This window comes from Choloepus didactylus, chromosome 8 (assembly GCF_015220235.1).
Source record: "Choloepus didactylus isolate mChoDid1 chromosome 8, mChoDid1.pri, whole genome shotgun sequence".
Taxonomy (NCBI): domain Eukaryota; kingdom Metazoa; phylum Chordata; class Mammalia; order Pilosa; family Megalonychidae; genus Choloepus; species Choloepus didactylus.
Genome location: NC_051314.1, coordinates 83826899 through 83843495, shown reverse-complemented (window position 1 = coordinate 83843495; position 16597 = coordinate 83826899). Strand labels below are relative to the sequence as shown.

Here is a 16597-nt window from a genome sequence, read left to right as displayed (position 1 = left end):
TCTCAAGGAGCTCACCCTCTAATGAGGGAAATAGATATTGAAATAATTAAGGTGAGTGCAACAATAGAGATATGTTTTGGGAATAATTGGAGAAAGGGGCAATTGGGAGTTGTGAAGAGAAAAAGGAGTTGAAGAGAGTTAAAGGAAGATATTTTTAATATGGCAGCTAGGGAAGACATAAAGGAAATTGAGACAAAGTACCCCCACTTCTTTAGCAAGGTGTGAAGGGAGTAATCTGATGGAGTTTCCCAGGGTGGTTGAGAGTTAAGTTACTATGTTTTGGGAATGGGGTTTGAGAAACACCTGGGTGCATATGGGGATTTCTCCCTCAGCTTGACACTGCTCAGAGGGGCAGATTAAATAAAGATTACTCTAAACCTTTCTCTATTTCAAGTATTCAACTTACTAGCTGTAGGAACTTGGGCAATTTTGTAACTTACTGGGCCTCAGTTTCCTCATCTGGAAAACCATAACAATAATACCTATTTCTCAGTATTTTTATAAGTATTAGTTCATAGTATAGTTTCTGGCATATATTAAGTGCCCAGTAGTTTCTATGCCTAAAAATAATGATTTGTTACATGAATAAAGTATAACTTTTCACAGATGCTATCATCAAATAACTCTTTCAGACACAGAAACTGAAATTGCACCTCAGTGACCCTGGCGGAACTGCTTCCTCTTATCCCTTGCCCCTCATCCCCAGTCCCACCTGACGTTAGTCCCCTTGGGTCCATTGACTCAAGGTTGAGTGTTCATGTCAGCACCTATTTTCAGACCTGATCTTGGACCAGCAAGAACTGTCCAGTGACCTGAATGACAGCGTGAGGGTTAAAGTGCGGGAAGCCCTTCTCAAAAAGCATCATCATCAGAATGAAAAGAAGAGAAACAACCTCATTCCTATTGTTCGCTCCTTTGCTGAGGTTGGCAAGAAGCAGTCTGATCCTCATTCGATGGATAAAAATGGTAAGAATTTTTGGAGTGATTCTTCTCTCTCTTTATAAATTAAACGTTTGAGAACTAATTGGGGATGCCATGTTGCTAGAGAGCAGGGCTAGATTTGTCTAACATGCTTCCATGTCCACTTAGAATGCTAGTACTTTTTGGTGATTGGTAAGATGGGTGGTTGGGACGGTACCCAACTCTCTCATGGCACCAGGGGTGAATGCCTTAGGTAGACCTCAGTAGGTCTGAGGTGAGAGACTTGTGCCCCAGGGTGGCCTCAGAACAGACATGGCTTTTGAGAAATATCTGCATTGGAGATAATTTGGGGCCAGAGAAGTTCAGCAGGAGGTTTTTAGTACCAAACAAATGTCTTAGACTAGGGAGCTAAAATACAGTACTGTAGGCTCTTGAGTCAGACTTCTAGGCTTGAGAGTCTGATTTTACCACTTGCAGAAGATGTGACCTTGGGCAACTTACTGAACATCTTTAAGCCTCATTTTCTCATCTGTAAAATAAAGATAACAAGAGGACCTACCCTGTAAGATTATTGGTGAGGCTTCAGTGAATTAACCCATGTAAAATCTTTATCATGGTGCATGGTGAGTTGTAAACACTCAATAAATTTCCCTTTTCTGTGGTCAGGAAGAGCCTAATCTATATTGATCTCCTGGTTCTCACATTTACTGAATCACAGTATGCAGGGGATATGCCTGGGAATCTATATAAGTTTTAAAAGTCTTTCATAGGAGTCTCTGATATGCACTTCTGGTTAAGGATTACTGCCTTAATAGAGGCAGAAAAGGATCACAAGTGTGATCCTACCAGTGTTCAGGAAGAAGGTGCAGAAGTAATAATATCTTCATCCTTCCTTCAGCCCTAACTCTAGATAGGTATGTGTGGGTCTAGGCTTCATAGTCATCTCAACCTCTTCTCCATGCTGGCTTTGCAGGGCATAGTCATGGCCAACTGATGATGGATGGGGGTGGGTCAAAAGGGGAAAAGGCTATAGACTCAGAGAACTCTGTTTGATTTTCTCCAAATAGGTCAAACAGTATCTCCTCAGTCTGTTCCAACTACAAATCTTGAAGTAAAAAATGGAGGGAATTGTGAACACAGTCCAGTGGATTTAAGCAAGGTGAGCAGAAACAGGAAGTTGGCTTATAGGCCTGAAGTTGTCTCTAGTGGAGCCTGGGGTCCAGTTACCAGAAGCTGGGTAATTAAGCTTTGGTATTTCAAGACCCTTTCTTCAAGACCAAGAGTCCCTTCTGGAGAAAAAGAGGCTCATATGCTCATGTGTACTCCCTTTCATCCCAGCCTGGTTGAAGGTGACTCATCAGTATATTCCTCCAGATTCAACATGCTGAAACAGACTAGCCACTGAGAGTTTTCCATGATACACACCTCCTGATTTTTCAGAGTTATTTTTTGGGACCTACTTTCCAGCTGCTCCCTTTTACCTCCAAGGGTTTTGCTAAAATGATATTTTGGCCACTGTTTCCTAAAACTACCTCATGGTTGGAACTGTCCCTGGATACTGTGACTTTGGCATCTGAGGGGCTGCTGCAATGGTAGTGCCTCACTGCAGAGACTGGTTCAAGCCTTATTCTCCTTGCCACCAGTCTGTCCTTGCTCTGGTCTGCTTTTGACACTATCTTTTTCTAAAACATGGATAGTATCATGTCATGTCTCTGATCATTAGAAAAAAATGGAAACCTCTGACAAAGCATTCAAGTATTTGAAAATGGAAACAGTTTGACTCAGAGCTTCAAAAACATTTCTCTTTGAGGAGACATTTGTAATAGATTTAAGTCAAAACATCTGGATTTAAATTCCAATTTAAATCAATACCACTCTGGGTCTCAGTTGCTTCATATATATATTTAATGGGGCTAGTAAGACTTTTCTTATTTACTTTACAAGGTTATTTTAAGGACCAAATGAGATAATGTGAGAAAACAATTGGTAAACTATGAAATGGCACATGAATGTAAAGTATGAGAAGGCCGATTGATGTTTGAGGGGATGGCTCCCAAGTTGTCTGAGGGTTCTTTTGGATTTTCAGGTGGACCTTCATTTCATGAAAAAAATTCCCACTGGGGCAGAGGCCTCCAATGTCTTGGTCGGAGAGGTGGATACTCTGGACCACCCCATTGTTGCCTTTGTGAGGCTGTCTCCAGCTGTTCTTCTCTCAGGCCTGACGGAAGTGCCAATCCCAACAAGGTAAAGACAAAGATAACAAAATTCAGTACATTCCATCTAAAGTACAAATTTGTGTGAGCTCTGGTGGAAGAAACCAACTTAACACCAAAATTTAAGATTAATTAATTTTGGGAATGCCTTATAAAATTCAGCAGCGATCTCAGAAAACTGGGTATATTTGATTAACTGCCATGCAGGAGAATTCTAAGATTTTTAAGGCTGTGACTGCACAGTAGTTACAGCATCAGAAGTGGAGAACTGAAGAGCATTCAAAGGGCACAGCAAGGGCCAATGACTTGTTACGATGGGAATTCTAAGCCTTCCTCTCTCAGTTCTATAGAGCTGTATCCCAGGGCAGTGTCCCTGAGCAAAGGTATTGGTGTCTCTTTTCACAGTTGTGGCAGGGATTGTATGTACGGTTTGCAGATATGCCCACATTTTTTCATCAGGCTGTTCCTGTTCTCTGAAGGTGGTGATACAGGTTAAGCAGAGCCCCATTAATTACAGAGAGTATTCAGATGTCCAGAACACAATACTCCTCTATAGGGCTTGATCATTTCAACTTCCTTATCCCTCTCCTTTCCCCATCATTTTCCTATTAGAGCAATAAATGGAATACAGGTAACCTTGCCTCTGCACTCTAATTTAAAATGCCATGATTTGAAAAGGTGTCCTTTCTATAGCAAGGAAATGTGTCTATGGAAACTCTCAGAAATGTAAACACATTAGTGAATGGAGTCATACAAATAGCTTCTCATGCCTGCAGTGGAGCTATTAGGTCAAGGCAACTCCTATTGCTCCATTAACAGCATGTCTCCTTTCACTGAAGGTACTAGGATGATTTCTGTTTGCTAGGAAAGGGAAGTGCTCTGCTGTTTAGAGAGGCATAAAATGCCATTTCTTTTTGTTTACTTACATAATTTCATACTCTGTGTATGTTGCCAGGTTTTTGTTTATCTTATTGGGTCCGGTAGGGAAAGCTCAGCAGTACCATGAGATTGGCAGATCCATGGCCACCATCATGACAGATGAGGTATGCACCATTTTCTGCTTTTCAATCATTCATCCTGTAAATATTAATTAAAGGTTTACTCAATGCCAGGGGTTGTGCCAGGGGTTGTGTCAGGGATTGGGGATAAAATAATTAAAATTGCAATGACTGCTGGGAAGCCATTCAGGCACTTCTCTAGGAGCCTATTGTGGGATGATCAAGCTTTCTGGGGATTTTTCTTCTTATATGATCTCTTCCTTTTTTGGCTAACTGGGGATGCAGCGATATCTCTTTCTGGAAAATTTTTTTATTGCCAAGTAAGATTCTTAAAGAAAAATACATTAAGATGGTTAATGAATGCATCTAAGCTATTTACTTGAGGAAACTAGCTCCCATTCTATATAAGTGAAACTAGTTTGTATACGGACCAGGAGTATGACCTTGGGACTGTAATGTTAATGTCCTGACTGTCTGAGCTAAGGCATCCAGATATTTTGGCTGCCCATGGTGCAGTACCCTGCTCATGAAGTACTGCCCTGCTCCTGAAAGGCCTGTATCATAGGGAGCAGAGGAGGCAGTTTTATAAGCTTCCTTATAAAAGTAATTGGGGGGCTTTTTTCATGAAGGAACTTCATTAGTACATTCATCCAATTTTTTAAATCATTTGATCAGGAACATTTTCCATGCATCATGCCATTTGTTCCATTCTTTCAGGAGATAAGAGAATTGTACAACTTTGGAGTCATGTCTTATCTCTTCCTATACTAATAGACATATATTTAGTTCTGTTTGACCCATCTAGCTTATCTCCAAGTTCATTTTTTAATTATTTTATCTTTTATCCTTGCATTTCTCTAAGTATTCAAGTTTTCCAAATCTCAGTCCCATGACAGAGATAAAAATCAAGAGGTTTTATTGATCCTTCACCATGTCCATTGATCATTGTTTTACTTTCAACTTTCCTGAGGATATTTTCTTCGTAGATTTTTCATGATGTGGCATATAAGGCAAAAGAGCGAGATGATCTTCTAGCAGGGATTGATGAGTTCCTGGACCAGGTGACAGTACTCCCTCCAGGGGAGTGGGATCCTTCCATTAGAATTGAGCCACCCAAAAATGTCCCTTCCCAGGTAATGTACGCATATCAGTCAATAGTGGTTAGTGTCACTTACTGAGTGTCCGCCATGGACAAAGCAAAGACCATGTGGATGTATGCTAAGTAAATGGAGAACATGGCCATGTTTTGGGGGTACCTAGAAGGTCAGAACAGTGACAAAAAATGAATCTGCAGAAACATAGATTGGCTCAGGTTTGATGGGATAGGTCAGGTTTACCAGGGATGCATTTAAAGCCATGTTTTGAAGGATTAATGTGGAATGGCAGAGAGAAGAGGAGAGGACATTTCTTGGAGCACATCATGTAGAAAGCCATCAAATGAAAAGAACAAGTTGTATAGGGAGAGCTAACAGGGTTTCCACATACTTTTTTGGCATGTGACATGTGATAGACCCTGGGCCAGGCATTTTACAAATGCTAATTTAATCTTCACAGTAACTTCCTGAACAGATATTATCTATAGTTTTATAAATTAGGAATAAAACTTAGCATAAAACTATCTGCTAGGGCAAGGTTTGAAAGTAAAGTAAGATTCTACAGAGGTAGATGTGAAACTTAAACTTAGGTCATATCTGATGTCAAAGGCTCAATTTTTCTCTTTTTAGGCAAGGCGGTATCAGAACTCCACACTAGTGGATAGGAGGAGAAATTATATATACTTTTTTTTTCCAGGAAAGTCAGTAAACTGTTCCAAATCAGAAAATGCATTTTAAAGCTACAGAGAAATACTTGGGCATTTTGGGCTGGGTTTGAGGTTATCCAATCACCACTCCCCCCTGTAAGCATGAAGGACTGATCAGATCTATGACTTTACTAATTTTGTGATCCTCTGTTAATAGGAGAAAAGGAAAATGCCTGGCATTCCAAATGGAAACATTTGTCACATAGAATCAGAGCCACATGGAGGCCACAGTGGGCCAGAACTTCAACGTACTGGGCGGTAAGTTCTGGGACATGTCAGAGCTGATGCTGCTTACTGGGCAAAAATTGTGTAAAGGAATGAGGCATCCTCTTTGCTTTCAGCCTTCTTCTTTGTAGTGTGTTCATTGGCTGAGAATGGCTTTTCAAATGGAACCACTGACTATAAGTATTACAAATTATATAAAACACTGTATTCATTTATTCAGGCTCTCAAACCACCTACCTTGTTTTTTGTCTTACCTTCAGTCCTTTCCACACATTATTCTCTCTGATTTAAACACTCTCCCCCTTCCTCATCTTCTGGCTGACTCCTACTTAACCTTTGTCTCAGATTAGGTATCATTTCCTTTGGAAAGCCTTCCAGGACTCCCTATAGATAAGGTTAGGTATTCCTGCTATGCGATGTCACAGCATTGAACTCCCATTACAGCCCTAATCATACTTTACTATTATTGCTTGATTAGTTATCTTTCCTGCTACACTGTTTTCTCCATAAGGGCAGGGGCCCCATCTGTCTTGCTAACCATTATAGGCCCAGCACCCAGCACAGTGTCTGGCACAGAACAGGCACTCAATGAATATCTGGATGAGTGAATGAATGTTTCTCTAGTGATGTTCTCCTATAGCATGGAATGGACTAGGTATGGATAAATGGTGAGTGATCATTCTGGGTTAAGAAACTCCTTTAGGGAAGGAAGATAGATACTATCTTCAGAGTGAGTGTAGTTCAAAATAGGCAATATACTCTTCTAGGGCAAGATTTTAAGAATGGTTGTCCAAGAATGAGGCCCTCTATGGTAGGTGAGGGAGTCAGATCCCTAGAGTAGGAGGTTTTATTCCTCAGGTAGGAAGGTGGTAAAAGAGGGTGTTATTTCAGGTTGATGTTGTATCCAGAGGTATTCCCAGATCATGGGAGAAAGTTGAGACCGTGACTCTGGCTCTCTAAGTTGTGCTTGTGTCTGAGGAGGATCTGCTGGATGGAGATTCTCAAGACAGGACTCGGATCATGGAGAGGAGTCTTTATGTTCTCCATGCCCTTGCTTTTACCTTCTTCATATCGTCCTTGTTTGAATATTGCTTTCTTTACTCTTCTTTCCTCAGTACTCTACACAGTGGAGTATAATGGAAACTCAGGTTTGTTTGTTTTGGAATTGTGAAGAGTGATTTTTTTTCCCACCCTTGGAAATTCTGGGAGAAGCCAAGAGAGGAGACAGAGAAGCAGAAGGGAATGGCATTTAACTAGCAATGTCCTGACAAAGGAGTGTTTCCTGGTTAGAAGAATGTTTTAGAGGGTGGGGGAAGATAGCTAGGCTCTGGGTATGAAGGAGTGGAGGAAAGGAGAGCCTCTCTAGTGGAAATGGTCACTGGAAAGAGGGAGAAATCTCCAAAAGTGAGTGCAACATTTTCTTTGAAGGTAGGAGTAGTCTGAATTGGGTGGAAAGGCCTGATATTGGAAGGGTTCCAATATTGAGACCTAGAAGAGGTGGCATTTTGCAGGGGAAGGGTCTTGAGTATGTATTCGATAGTATTTCAGAATTAGGATTTCTCCTTTAGGTTTAAAGGGTGTCCACACCTCAGGAATTTGAAAGTAGTAGAATTGAGGGCAAAAGGATTTCCCCCAAACAGGTATCTGTGCAGAGTTGAAATTTCAGGTTTCTTTTGTTGTCAAGGAGAAAGTAAACTAGGTCCCCAGGCCTTTTGAGGTGGGTCACTTATAATCAATTCCACATGAGAGTTTAGGAGACCATTGGATTTATCCCACAGTTCTAGAATCTCAGAAATGGTGCCTAAAGTCTCAAAAAAATAAATAAATAAGTAATAAATAAATCCCATATTGTCAGGACTATCACATGCCTAATCACAAACCCCAGGCACATTTACTTGCAAATTCAAATAGAGTTCAGGAACTTCTGGAATTGACAAAGCTGAAAGGAAGGGTTATCTGGGCCCAGAGCCTAGTTCTGCTCTGTGTAGGAGACACTGCTTCTTCCTGAGCTCCTGACATTTTCCTCAGAATCCTTAATTAAAGATATCAAAAAACATGGGCTCCTTCTCATTGTAGCCTTTTAGGCCTGGTGGCCTAATACCTGTGTCAAGGACAATAGTTCCATGCCACTCTGGGACCTTTCCCAATCTCAAAATATAGGGGTAAACATGAAACTTTCCATGCAGATGGATGTCCTAGAAATTTGTAGACCTTCCTGGACTGCACGGACTAAAAACACATTAGCCTGGGTTTTATAATTCTTCAAACCATTAGTTGTGTTTCTTGGAGGTGGAAAACCTGCTTTATGCATTTTGTATTGTATACTCGTAGGGCAAAATTTGGAGATTTGGGGGATATTATCCTCATTGGATGGAGAAGCATTTGAAGATGGGATAGATTCAAGGAAAAGTGGGGAAGAAGTTAAAGTAGAAAACAGAGAAAGCAGTGCTCTGAATTCTGTATTATCTGAACCTCCAAGCCAGGGCTAAGACAGTGTCTTGAACCTCCTGACATTGACCCAGGAAGTGATACCACTGCATTCCCTTACATAATAGAGGAAGGTCTGGCCAGAGTGATCCCAGGCCAGAAGGCTCACAGCAGGGAGGATACTCTTGAAAGGGGTTTTCCAGGGTAGATTTGTGTCCTTTATTGGGGATGCCACTTTTGGGAAGGGTTAATGAAAGAAAGAATCAGGAGCTGCTATCTCGATGATCCCCCCACACTTCAAACAGGTTTCTTCCAAAGCACACCAGACAAATGGATGACTGGCCTGTCCCTAAAGCCCTCCAGGGAAGGGCGCCCTAAGTCAATGCTCCAGAGCCTAGTGACCCTCTACACTGGTAAGTCTTTCTTGCATCAAGCTTAAATTCATATTACTGTGTGCCTCCTGCCCCCAAAGACTTGAACAACAAGCACAGTGTTGAAAGGGAAAGGAAGTTTCAAATCCCTGCCTGATTAATATCTGTGGCAAATGTGTGATTATGGTCTGATTTTATGCATGTTTGAAGTATGAGACTGACTCGATAAACAGTATTCAGAAATTATTAATTTATAGTTATACCATTGATATAAATCTCAGATACTTTTCTTCCCTTTTAATTACTGCTAGGCAGAGAGAGGTGTCTTCCCTTCCTTTGGCTTCTCATAAATCCATTTCACATAAATCTTTTGTCTATTACTCACAGATGCTCCTTCTCCCAGAAGGTGACTCCTGAGTCCAGAGGCTGACCAGTCATGGCAGCAATTGGAGTTGCCTCAGTTGGGTGTGGTGGAGTGGAGGCTCATTATTGCAGAAGGAGATGCTTCTCCCAGAATAATGTCTTTCAGGGGAAGGTTATTGGTGATTAAGAGGTGATATTAACATGAACAGAAGATGATGTATTGGCTTAGGACTCAGAAACCCATGAATCCTGCCCCAGATGAATCGCTGCCACCTGCAACATCCTTGAGGGGCTATTTTCCCAGAATAGAAAGCAAAACCAACTGACACTTGATTACTGACTGAAGTCTTGACCCCAAGCCCTGAGGCATAACTTGCCTGATCTAGGTTAGATCCTGTGGACAACTCCTTTACTTAAGCTAGGTTTGCCAGATGGGCTAAAACTAATACAGTCCAAGGGGCTGGCTTTGCATATCTTCCCTAAGCCCAGACCCAGATTGTGGATGTTAACTGCTCTAAGGTGAAGAAAGGTGAATCCCAACTACCTCCACCAAAACCAGAGGAAAAAGTGGGTAAGAGAGAACAAGGCCTGCCCCCATGCACACATATCGGCACACGCCCTGTACCTAGTTAGATGAGAGGAGAGAGTATTTGCATGGAGAGCTGGCTGGACCTTCTCCCTGGAGATATAGGTCCTAGGTGTTGTCATGCTCCTCCAGGCTCCTAAGCATAGAGGAAGAAAGAAAAAACTGCTAAGCTTCCTTCCATGAACGAGTTACTTATTTTTGTTCTAGCTTTTTATTGTAGAAAAGTTCAAAAACATAAAAGAAAGAATGATATAATGAACCTCCATGTACTCATTAACAGTTACCAACATTTTGCATCGTTTCACCTATTTCTCCCCACATTATTGTTTTGTTTTTGTTTTCTAGATTATTTTAAAACAAATCACCAACATCATGTCACTTTGCCTGTAAATACTTCAGTATGTATCTCTATTTGATAAGAACATTTTAAAAAACAACTATCATGCTATTATCAAATCTAACAAAATTAACACTAATTCTTTAAATCATCTAATTCTCAGCACATATTAAACTTTTCGTGATTGTCTTAGAAGCATCTTTTTAGAGTTCATTTGTTCTACATAGAATACAGTCAAGGTTTGTATTTGGTTATTAAGTCCCAATTCTAAAACAGCCCCCCTTCCTTTTTGCCCATGCCGTCGATTTGTGGAAGAAACCAAGTAATTTGTCCTTTTGTTGCTGACCTTACAGGTTTTATCCTGGTGCAATGACTCTAATTTTAGGAAAAGTGACTCTATCTGGGAGGACTACTGCTTCTCCTAGAAGTGGAATATCTTGCTCTTGATCTGTCTTATCCTTGGGAAGTGGAGAAGGGGCCCTGAAGTCCTGCCACCAAGTCCTGTTGTCAGGGCCTCTTGATTAACCCTTCTCATTCCAATCCATTCCCTTTGGTCTTGCCCCACACTCCACCCATCACACTGCCACCAGAGTGGTTTTCCACAATGCATGTTCGATTTTGTCAGTTCCCCGTTTACAGTCCTTCAGTGACTTGATGTACCATTAGGATAAAGATTTAATTCCTTAAAACAGTTTACAGGGCCCTTCATGACTCAACTTCTCCAGCTCCTCTAGCCTCATCTATTGGTATTTCCCCTTTGTGCTGTGCTATCTAGCAACACTAATCTTTCAGCATTTCAAAGCTGCCATGTGCTCTCACCTCTAGATGTCACCCATGCTAGCCCCTCTGTCTCAACTGGTTAACTCCCAGTCCAACCTTCAAGTCTCAGCTGAAATGCTCCCTCCTTTTTCTCTGCTGATGTGGCACCCTCACAGAGCTGTCTGTTGGTCTCCTGCACTAGACTGTTGGTCCAGAAGAGGAAGGGTTGTGTCTGTTTTGCTCACTGCTGCAGCCCTAGTACTTGACACAATGCTTGGCACCAAGTGTCTGCTAATACTTACCAACTGCATGAATGTATTATTATGCTAATTTCTCAAGGGTAAATTGTGTAATTGTTCAGAGTAGAAAGGTACATGTGATAGGGGCTTTTTATAGAATAAACTAACAATTATAATACCTTGAATTGGTTTTGCACATTTCTTCCTAAAGATTCAGAATTTGAAGTTTGAAGCTGATGCTTGCTTTCATTTTAATTTTTTTGAACTTTGAATGAGTAATATACACTCCCATATTAATTTCTTTGATGCTTGGGATAATAATTCACATTTACTGTAAGGCATGCCTTTGGTTGCAAACAGAATCTGTGCTGATCTCAGAGAAATCTCCTGAAATTGGTGTGAAATTGAAACCAAAGTATACAGAGCACATTTGAAATGTTTTCAGATGGGTTGCTCATATCCTTTTGTGGAAGAGGGATTGTGTTAGAAGCCTGTCTGCCGTGTTTCCGCAGGCTGTTTGGGGGCTTGGTGCTGGACATCAAGCGGAAAGCCCCCTGGTACTGGAGTGACTACCGGGATGCACTGAGCTTGCAGTGTTTGGCCTCCTTTTTGTTCCTGTACTGTGCCTGCATGTCACCTGTCATCACCTTTGGGGGATTGCTCGGAGAAGCCACTGAGGGACGCATAGTAAGAATTTTTAACCACTTCTAATGATCCTGACAGGCCTTAAAATATTTCGGTGGCAACCAAGCCCACTGTGGGTTTGGACTGGGCAAGTATAAGGGGATTGGATTCTCCCTACTGAATAACCATGGTCTTCTGACTTCATATCAAACAGAAATGCAGTTTACTCTATAGAACAGACTCTTTTCTGTTTGAATATCAATTTCAGTAGCTGATTGCCTAGTTGAATTGCAGATTAGCCCAAGGATGGAAAATGAATATATTGGTGTCACTTGAAAATAATATTTAGGGTGATTCCGTATGCTTGTTTGCAGTGTAAACAGTATCATGGTGGTTTCAGTATACTTTTTTGAATGCAGAATTGAATCACTGCAGAACAGGACTTTGTTGAGGAATCATATGTGGATAGATTTGGGCATTTGAATTATTAAAGTGGGATCCATTTACAGGAGAATTAGATGGTGTGTACACATCACTTTTGCTAAGATGAAATACAAGCAAATGACTGTCAAGGCACACACGAGAGCTAAGTCAGGAATGTACATAAACCAACATTACTCTTTACTGATGGGCTATGGGCTCAATGATGATTTTCTTTTCCTCTCAGAGTGCAATTGAATCCTTGTTTGGAGCCTCCATGACTGGGATTGCTTATTCCTTGTTTGCGGGACAAGCTCTCACCATCCTGGGAAGTACAGGGCCAGTGCTCGTGTTTGAAAAGATTTTGTTCAAATTCTGCAAGTAAGATATTTGTTTTTCTGAAAACTCTAACTGGACATGGTTATTGTGCTGCCAGGGTTGAATTCCAGGGTCCTATGTGGGTACACGTAGGCTAGTATCATTATGGACTATAAGAAACCTGAAGGAGGAGCATCATTTGGCCTGATGGCCTGCCTCCAGGTATACCATCCCTAAAAGATCAGTTCTCCTCTTCTTAAAGAGCTTCATAAATGTCCCAGAGCCATTATTGAAGTCTTGACATTTTATCTTTCAAAAAGTTTCCCTAACTAATCCAAACTCCTCTAATTCCATTTCAAGTGACTTTTTAATTTGGTCTAATATCCCCATCATATCCTGGTTGGTAGTGGTGGTAGGAACTGAGCGATACTGTAGTTTCCCTATTTTTCTTATAAAATCATTTACTCATTTGTATTAGAAGTAGGAGCATGTGGGAGATGGGACAACCTCTCTTTATTAATGCAAGAATAAGATCTTAATAACCTTAGACAGTAATAGTAGAAACATTGTGTATGGGAAAAGTCCTTCTTTCTCCACTTTCTTTATCCTTGTATGGCAAATACCAACCATGAGGCAAGTCTTGTCACAACTGTCCCAGGGCAGCATTTAGGGTAAAAAAAAAACAGCCAGAATTAGGGATAAATGGGGTTATAATGCTGGTATGGCTGTTAGGAGATGCAGTGACCACATTTCTGGCCCTGTCTCAATCCCATCCATCCATGCTTTTTGATGAACTTTGGTTTTGTTTCAGAGACTACGCTCTTTCATACCTCTCCCTGCGAGCTTGTATTGGGCTGTGGACCGCCTTCCTGTGTATTGTCCTTGTGGCAACTGATGCCAGTTCCCTTGTCTGCTATATTACCCGCTTCACTGAGGAAGCATTTGCCTCCCTGATTTGTATTATTTTCATCTATGAAGCAATAGAAAAGCTGATTCACCTGGCAGAGACCTACCCCATCCACATGCACAGCCAGCTGGACCACCTTAGCCTCTATTAGTAAGTGTGCTTTCTGGTTATCTTTCTTTTTTTTTTTTCTTTTTGACTAAGCAAAGGACCTGAATTTAATGATTGATGTAGAGTGCCAGGCAGTACTTGTAGCTTCTGTTAAGGAAGTTTCTCAGTCCCCTGGGAAACAGAACTCAGGTATGGATAAGGAGACTTGGAAGTCTGCCAAAGGAGAACAATCAAAAATGATGACAGAGGATGGATTAAGAGTGAAACCCAGAGGGGACTCGAGAAATGCTTTCCAGAGCATGTCTTTTGGTTCCAGGCATTGAAACTGAAAAAGGCTGCAAAGTGGTGAGGAGAATTTGAGTTAGTTATTGGGAAGAACTTCTTTGTTGCAAGAACTTGTGAGAACTGGGAACATGTTACCAAAAGAGAGTTTGGACTCTTTTTCTCTGAAGGTATGTTCAGGAAACTCTTAGGAATTATTAGGTAAATATGTATTCATAATTCCTTACAGATCCAGGGTTTCTTACTCCATATCATAAAGGTCTAGAAAGATATTTACTGTTTTGTTTTTTTGTTTGTTTGTTTTTTTATTTGTTGTTCAATAAGTTTGGATTGACTGGAAAAGAAAACCAGTATCTGACAATGTTTCCACCCATCTAAGAGAGTCTGCTCCTATAAATCATTTCTTTTCTGGAGTTGTATTCTCCAGATTCTGACTAAAGTTCCTCTTCCCTTAGCTCTGCTCATCAAGTTCTTTCTCTTCTGACTGTGCAGTTTTGATGTGGAGGATCTAGGTGTGAAGTGAACAATTTCAACTTGAAAATGCATAGGAAGAGAGAACACACTCTATGAAGGCATCTGCCAATTAGCCAGTAATACACTTTATCTATTCTAATTATGCATTCATAAACCTTTTTAAAATCAGAATTAATGAAAAAATATTATTATTATTATTTTACAAAATAAAAATTATGAGGAAGTATGATCATGAAGCTTAGATTGACACTTGGCACTAGCATTCTGATTTCTTTCAGATTGATTTTTTGACCTCTTTCCATCATTCATTTAACAAATATTTATTGAGCACTTACTATGTTCCAGGCTCTATTTTAGGCCCTACAAACATGGTGGTGAACATGACAAAGTTCTACCCTTATGAAGCTAATATTTTAGTGGAAAAAGACAGACGAAAGTGATTGGCTCTGGATTGAGTAGATTTTGGATATGGATTCTGTAATTCTTTGTTAACAAAGCTCAAGATAGTATTTTTCAGAGTTGCATTTTATAGTTACATATGAACTGTTGATTCATAGGGAACTGACGTGAAGTTAAAACTCCCCAACTATTTAAATGATTTTATATTTTTGTGTGTAGAATAAAATTTTTAAACCTAAATATAGGACTTTATAACTGTCCCTATTACTTTATACTTTATACTTTATGGTCTTCTATTATTCTAATCTGTTGAGATCATTTTAAATCTTAATTCTCTTATGCTCCATCTTAGAAGCCATTATCATTAAATTGCAGATGAAACAAAGTTGGTGGGAATGGCTTGGTCAGTTGATCACACTGGGAGCCAGTTCAGGCATGAAGCACGCTGGGATTTGGAGGCAACATGGTAGCCAGCGGGACAGAAAGGGCAAGTCTGGGTCTGGATGGAAGAGGACACCTGGAGAGGCTAAAGTTGCTGCCAGGACTAGCTCTAGCATAAGCGGCCAGGAAATGGCCAACGTTGTGGGATGGGCATTACAGGGCATAATGCATTATCAGTAAGAGTTTGCATCATGATTCCAGAAGACTCCAATTATCACAGCAGGAATGTGTCAGGGTGTATATAGGGAGCAAGCTATCTAGCCTTGGAGGAAGTTGTTGAGAGTTGACAGGGGTTTCAGGTCCTCTTTGCTATGTAGATTGAACTTCAGAGGAAGAACCTAAGAAATGGAGGCTAAGCAAGGGAACCAACTCAGAGATTGTTCTAGGCGCTTCAAATACTGAGCTTAGTTGTCTGCAGAATTTGATCCAAGACCCATGCACTGAGTTGCATCTATCTTTAGTAATGACTGACTGAAGAACTGGGATGTGGTGGGCTTACCTCTTTCCTTCCTTCCTTCCTTCCTTCCTTCCTTCCTTCCTTCCTTCCTTCCTTCCTTCCTTTCTTTCCTTTTCTTTCTTTCTTTCCTTTTCTTTCTTTCTTTCAGCTTATTACAACAGATATTTATTGTCTAACAGTTCTGGGTACTATAAGACTGAAATCAAAGTTTTGGAAGGGCCATGCTTTCTATGAAGTTTGTAGGGAAGAATATGTTCCATGCCTCCTTCCTGGCTTCTAGTGGTGGTCGGCAATCCATGGCATGCCTTGGTGGTGGTATCACTCAACCTCTGCCTCCATCTTCACATGGCCATGTACTCACTTTGTCTCTCTGTGTCTCTTCTCCCCTTCTTAGAAGAACACCAGTCATATTGGATTAAGGGCCTGCCCTACTCAGTGTGACTTCATTTTAACTAACTCCATTGCAATGACCTTATTTCCAAATAAGGTCATATCCACAAGCACAGGGTTCAGGATTTCAACGTATCTTTTTAGGCAACACAAGTCAACCCATAACAGGCATGATATGTTCAAGGAGTCATTTAGATTATACAGATAGGTTTTAACCAATAGGACCTTAGGGATCTGAAGTAGACAAAAACAGGAGAAACAAGACAGGCTCTCACAGTCTTCAGTCCAGTCATGGCTAAAAATGTTTAACTGAATATTTGGCTGCTTTTTTCAGAAATCTTTTCCTCTTCCCGCCTCAGCTGCAGGTGTGCTTTCCCAGAGAATCCAAACAACCACACCCTACAATACTGGAAGGACCATAACATCACGCCATCAGAAGTCAACTGGGCCAACCTGACTGTTAGTGTAAGTCTGGGAGCTGCCAGCCACCCTAGCATTGTGACCACCAGGTCATGTGCCCCTGCCCAGTAACATTGC

At 40.9% G+C, this 16597-nt stretch overlaps 1 protein-coding gene across 1 annotated transcript in view; it reads left to right on the top strand.

The window, feature by feature from the left end:
- Positions 1–16597, top strand: part of SLC4A8 (solute carrier family 4 member 8) — an 82298-nt gene that overhangs the window by 40400 nt on the left and 25301 nt on the right. Inside the window, exons 6-15 of the mRNA XM_037845024.1 lie at positions 778–966; positions 1989–2080; positions 3008–3165; positions 4090–4177; positions 5119–5265; positions 6091–6191; positions 11753–11927; positions 12532–12665; positions 13414–13659; positions 16420–16525. Of these exons, the coding sequence (XP_037700952.1) occupies positions 778–966; positions 1989–2080; positions 3008–3165; positions 4090–4177; positions 5119–5265; positions 6091–6191; positions 11753–11927; positions 12532–12665; positions 13414–13659; positions 16420–16525 (1436 nt within the window). The remainder of the gene's footprint in view (positions 1–777; positions 967–1988; positions 2081–3007; positions 3166–4089; positions 4178–5118; positions 5266–6090; positions 6192–11752; positions 11928–12531; positions 12666–13413; positions 13660–16419; positions 16526–16597) is intronic.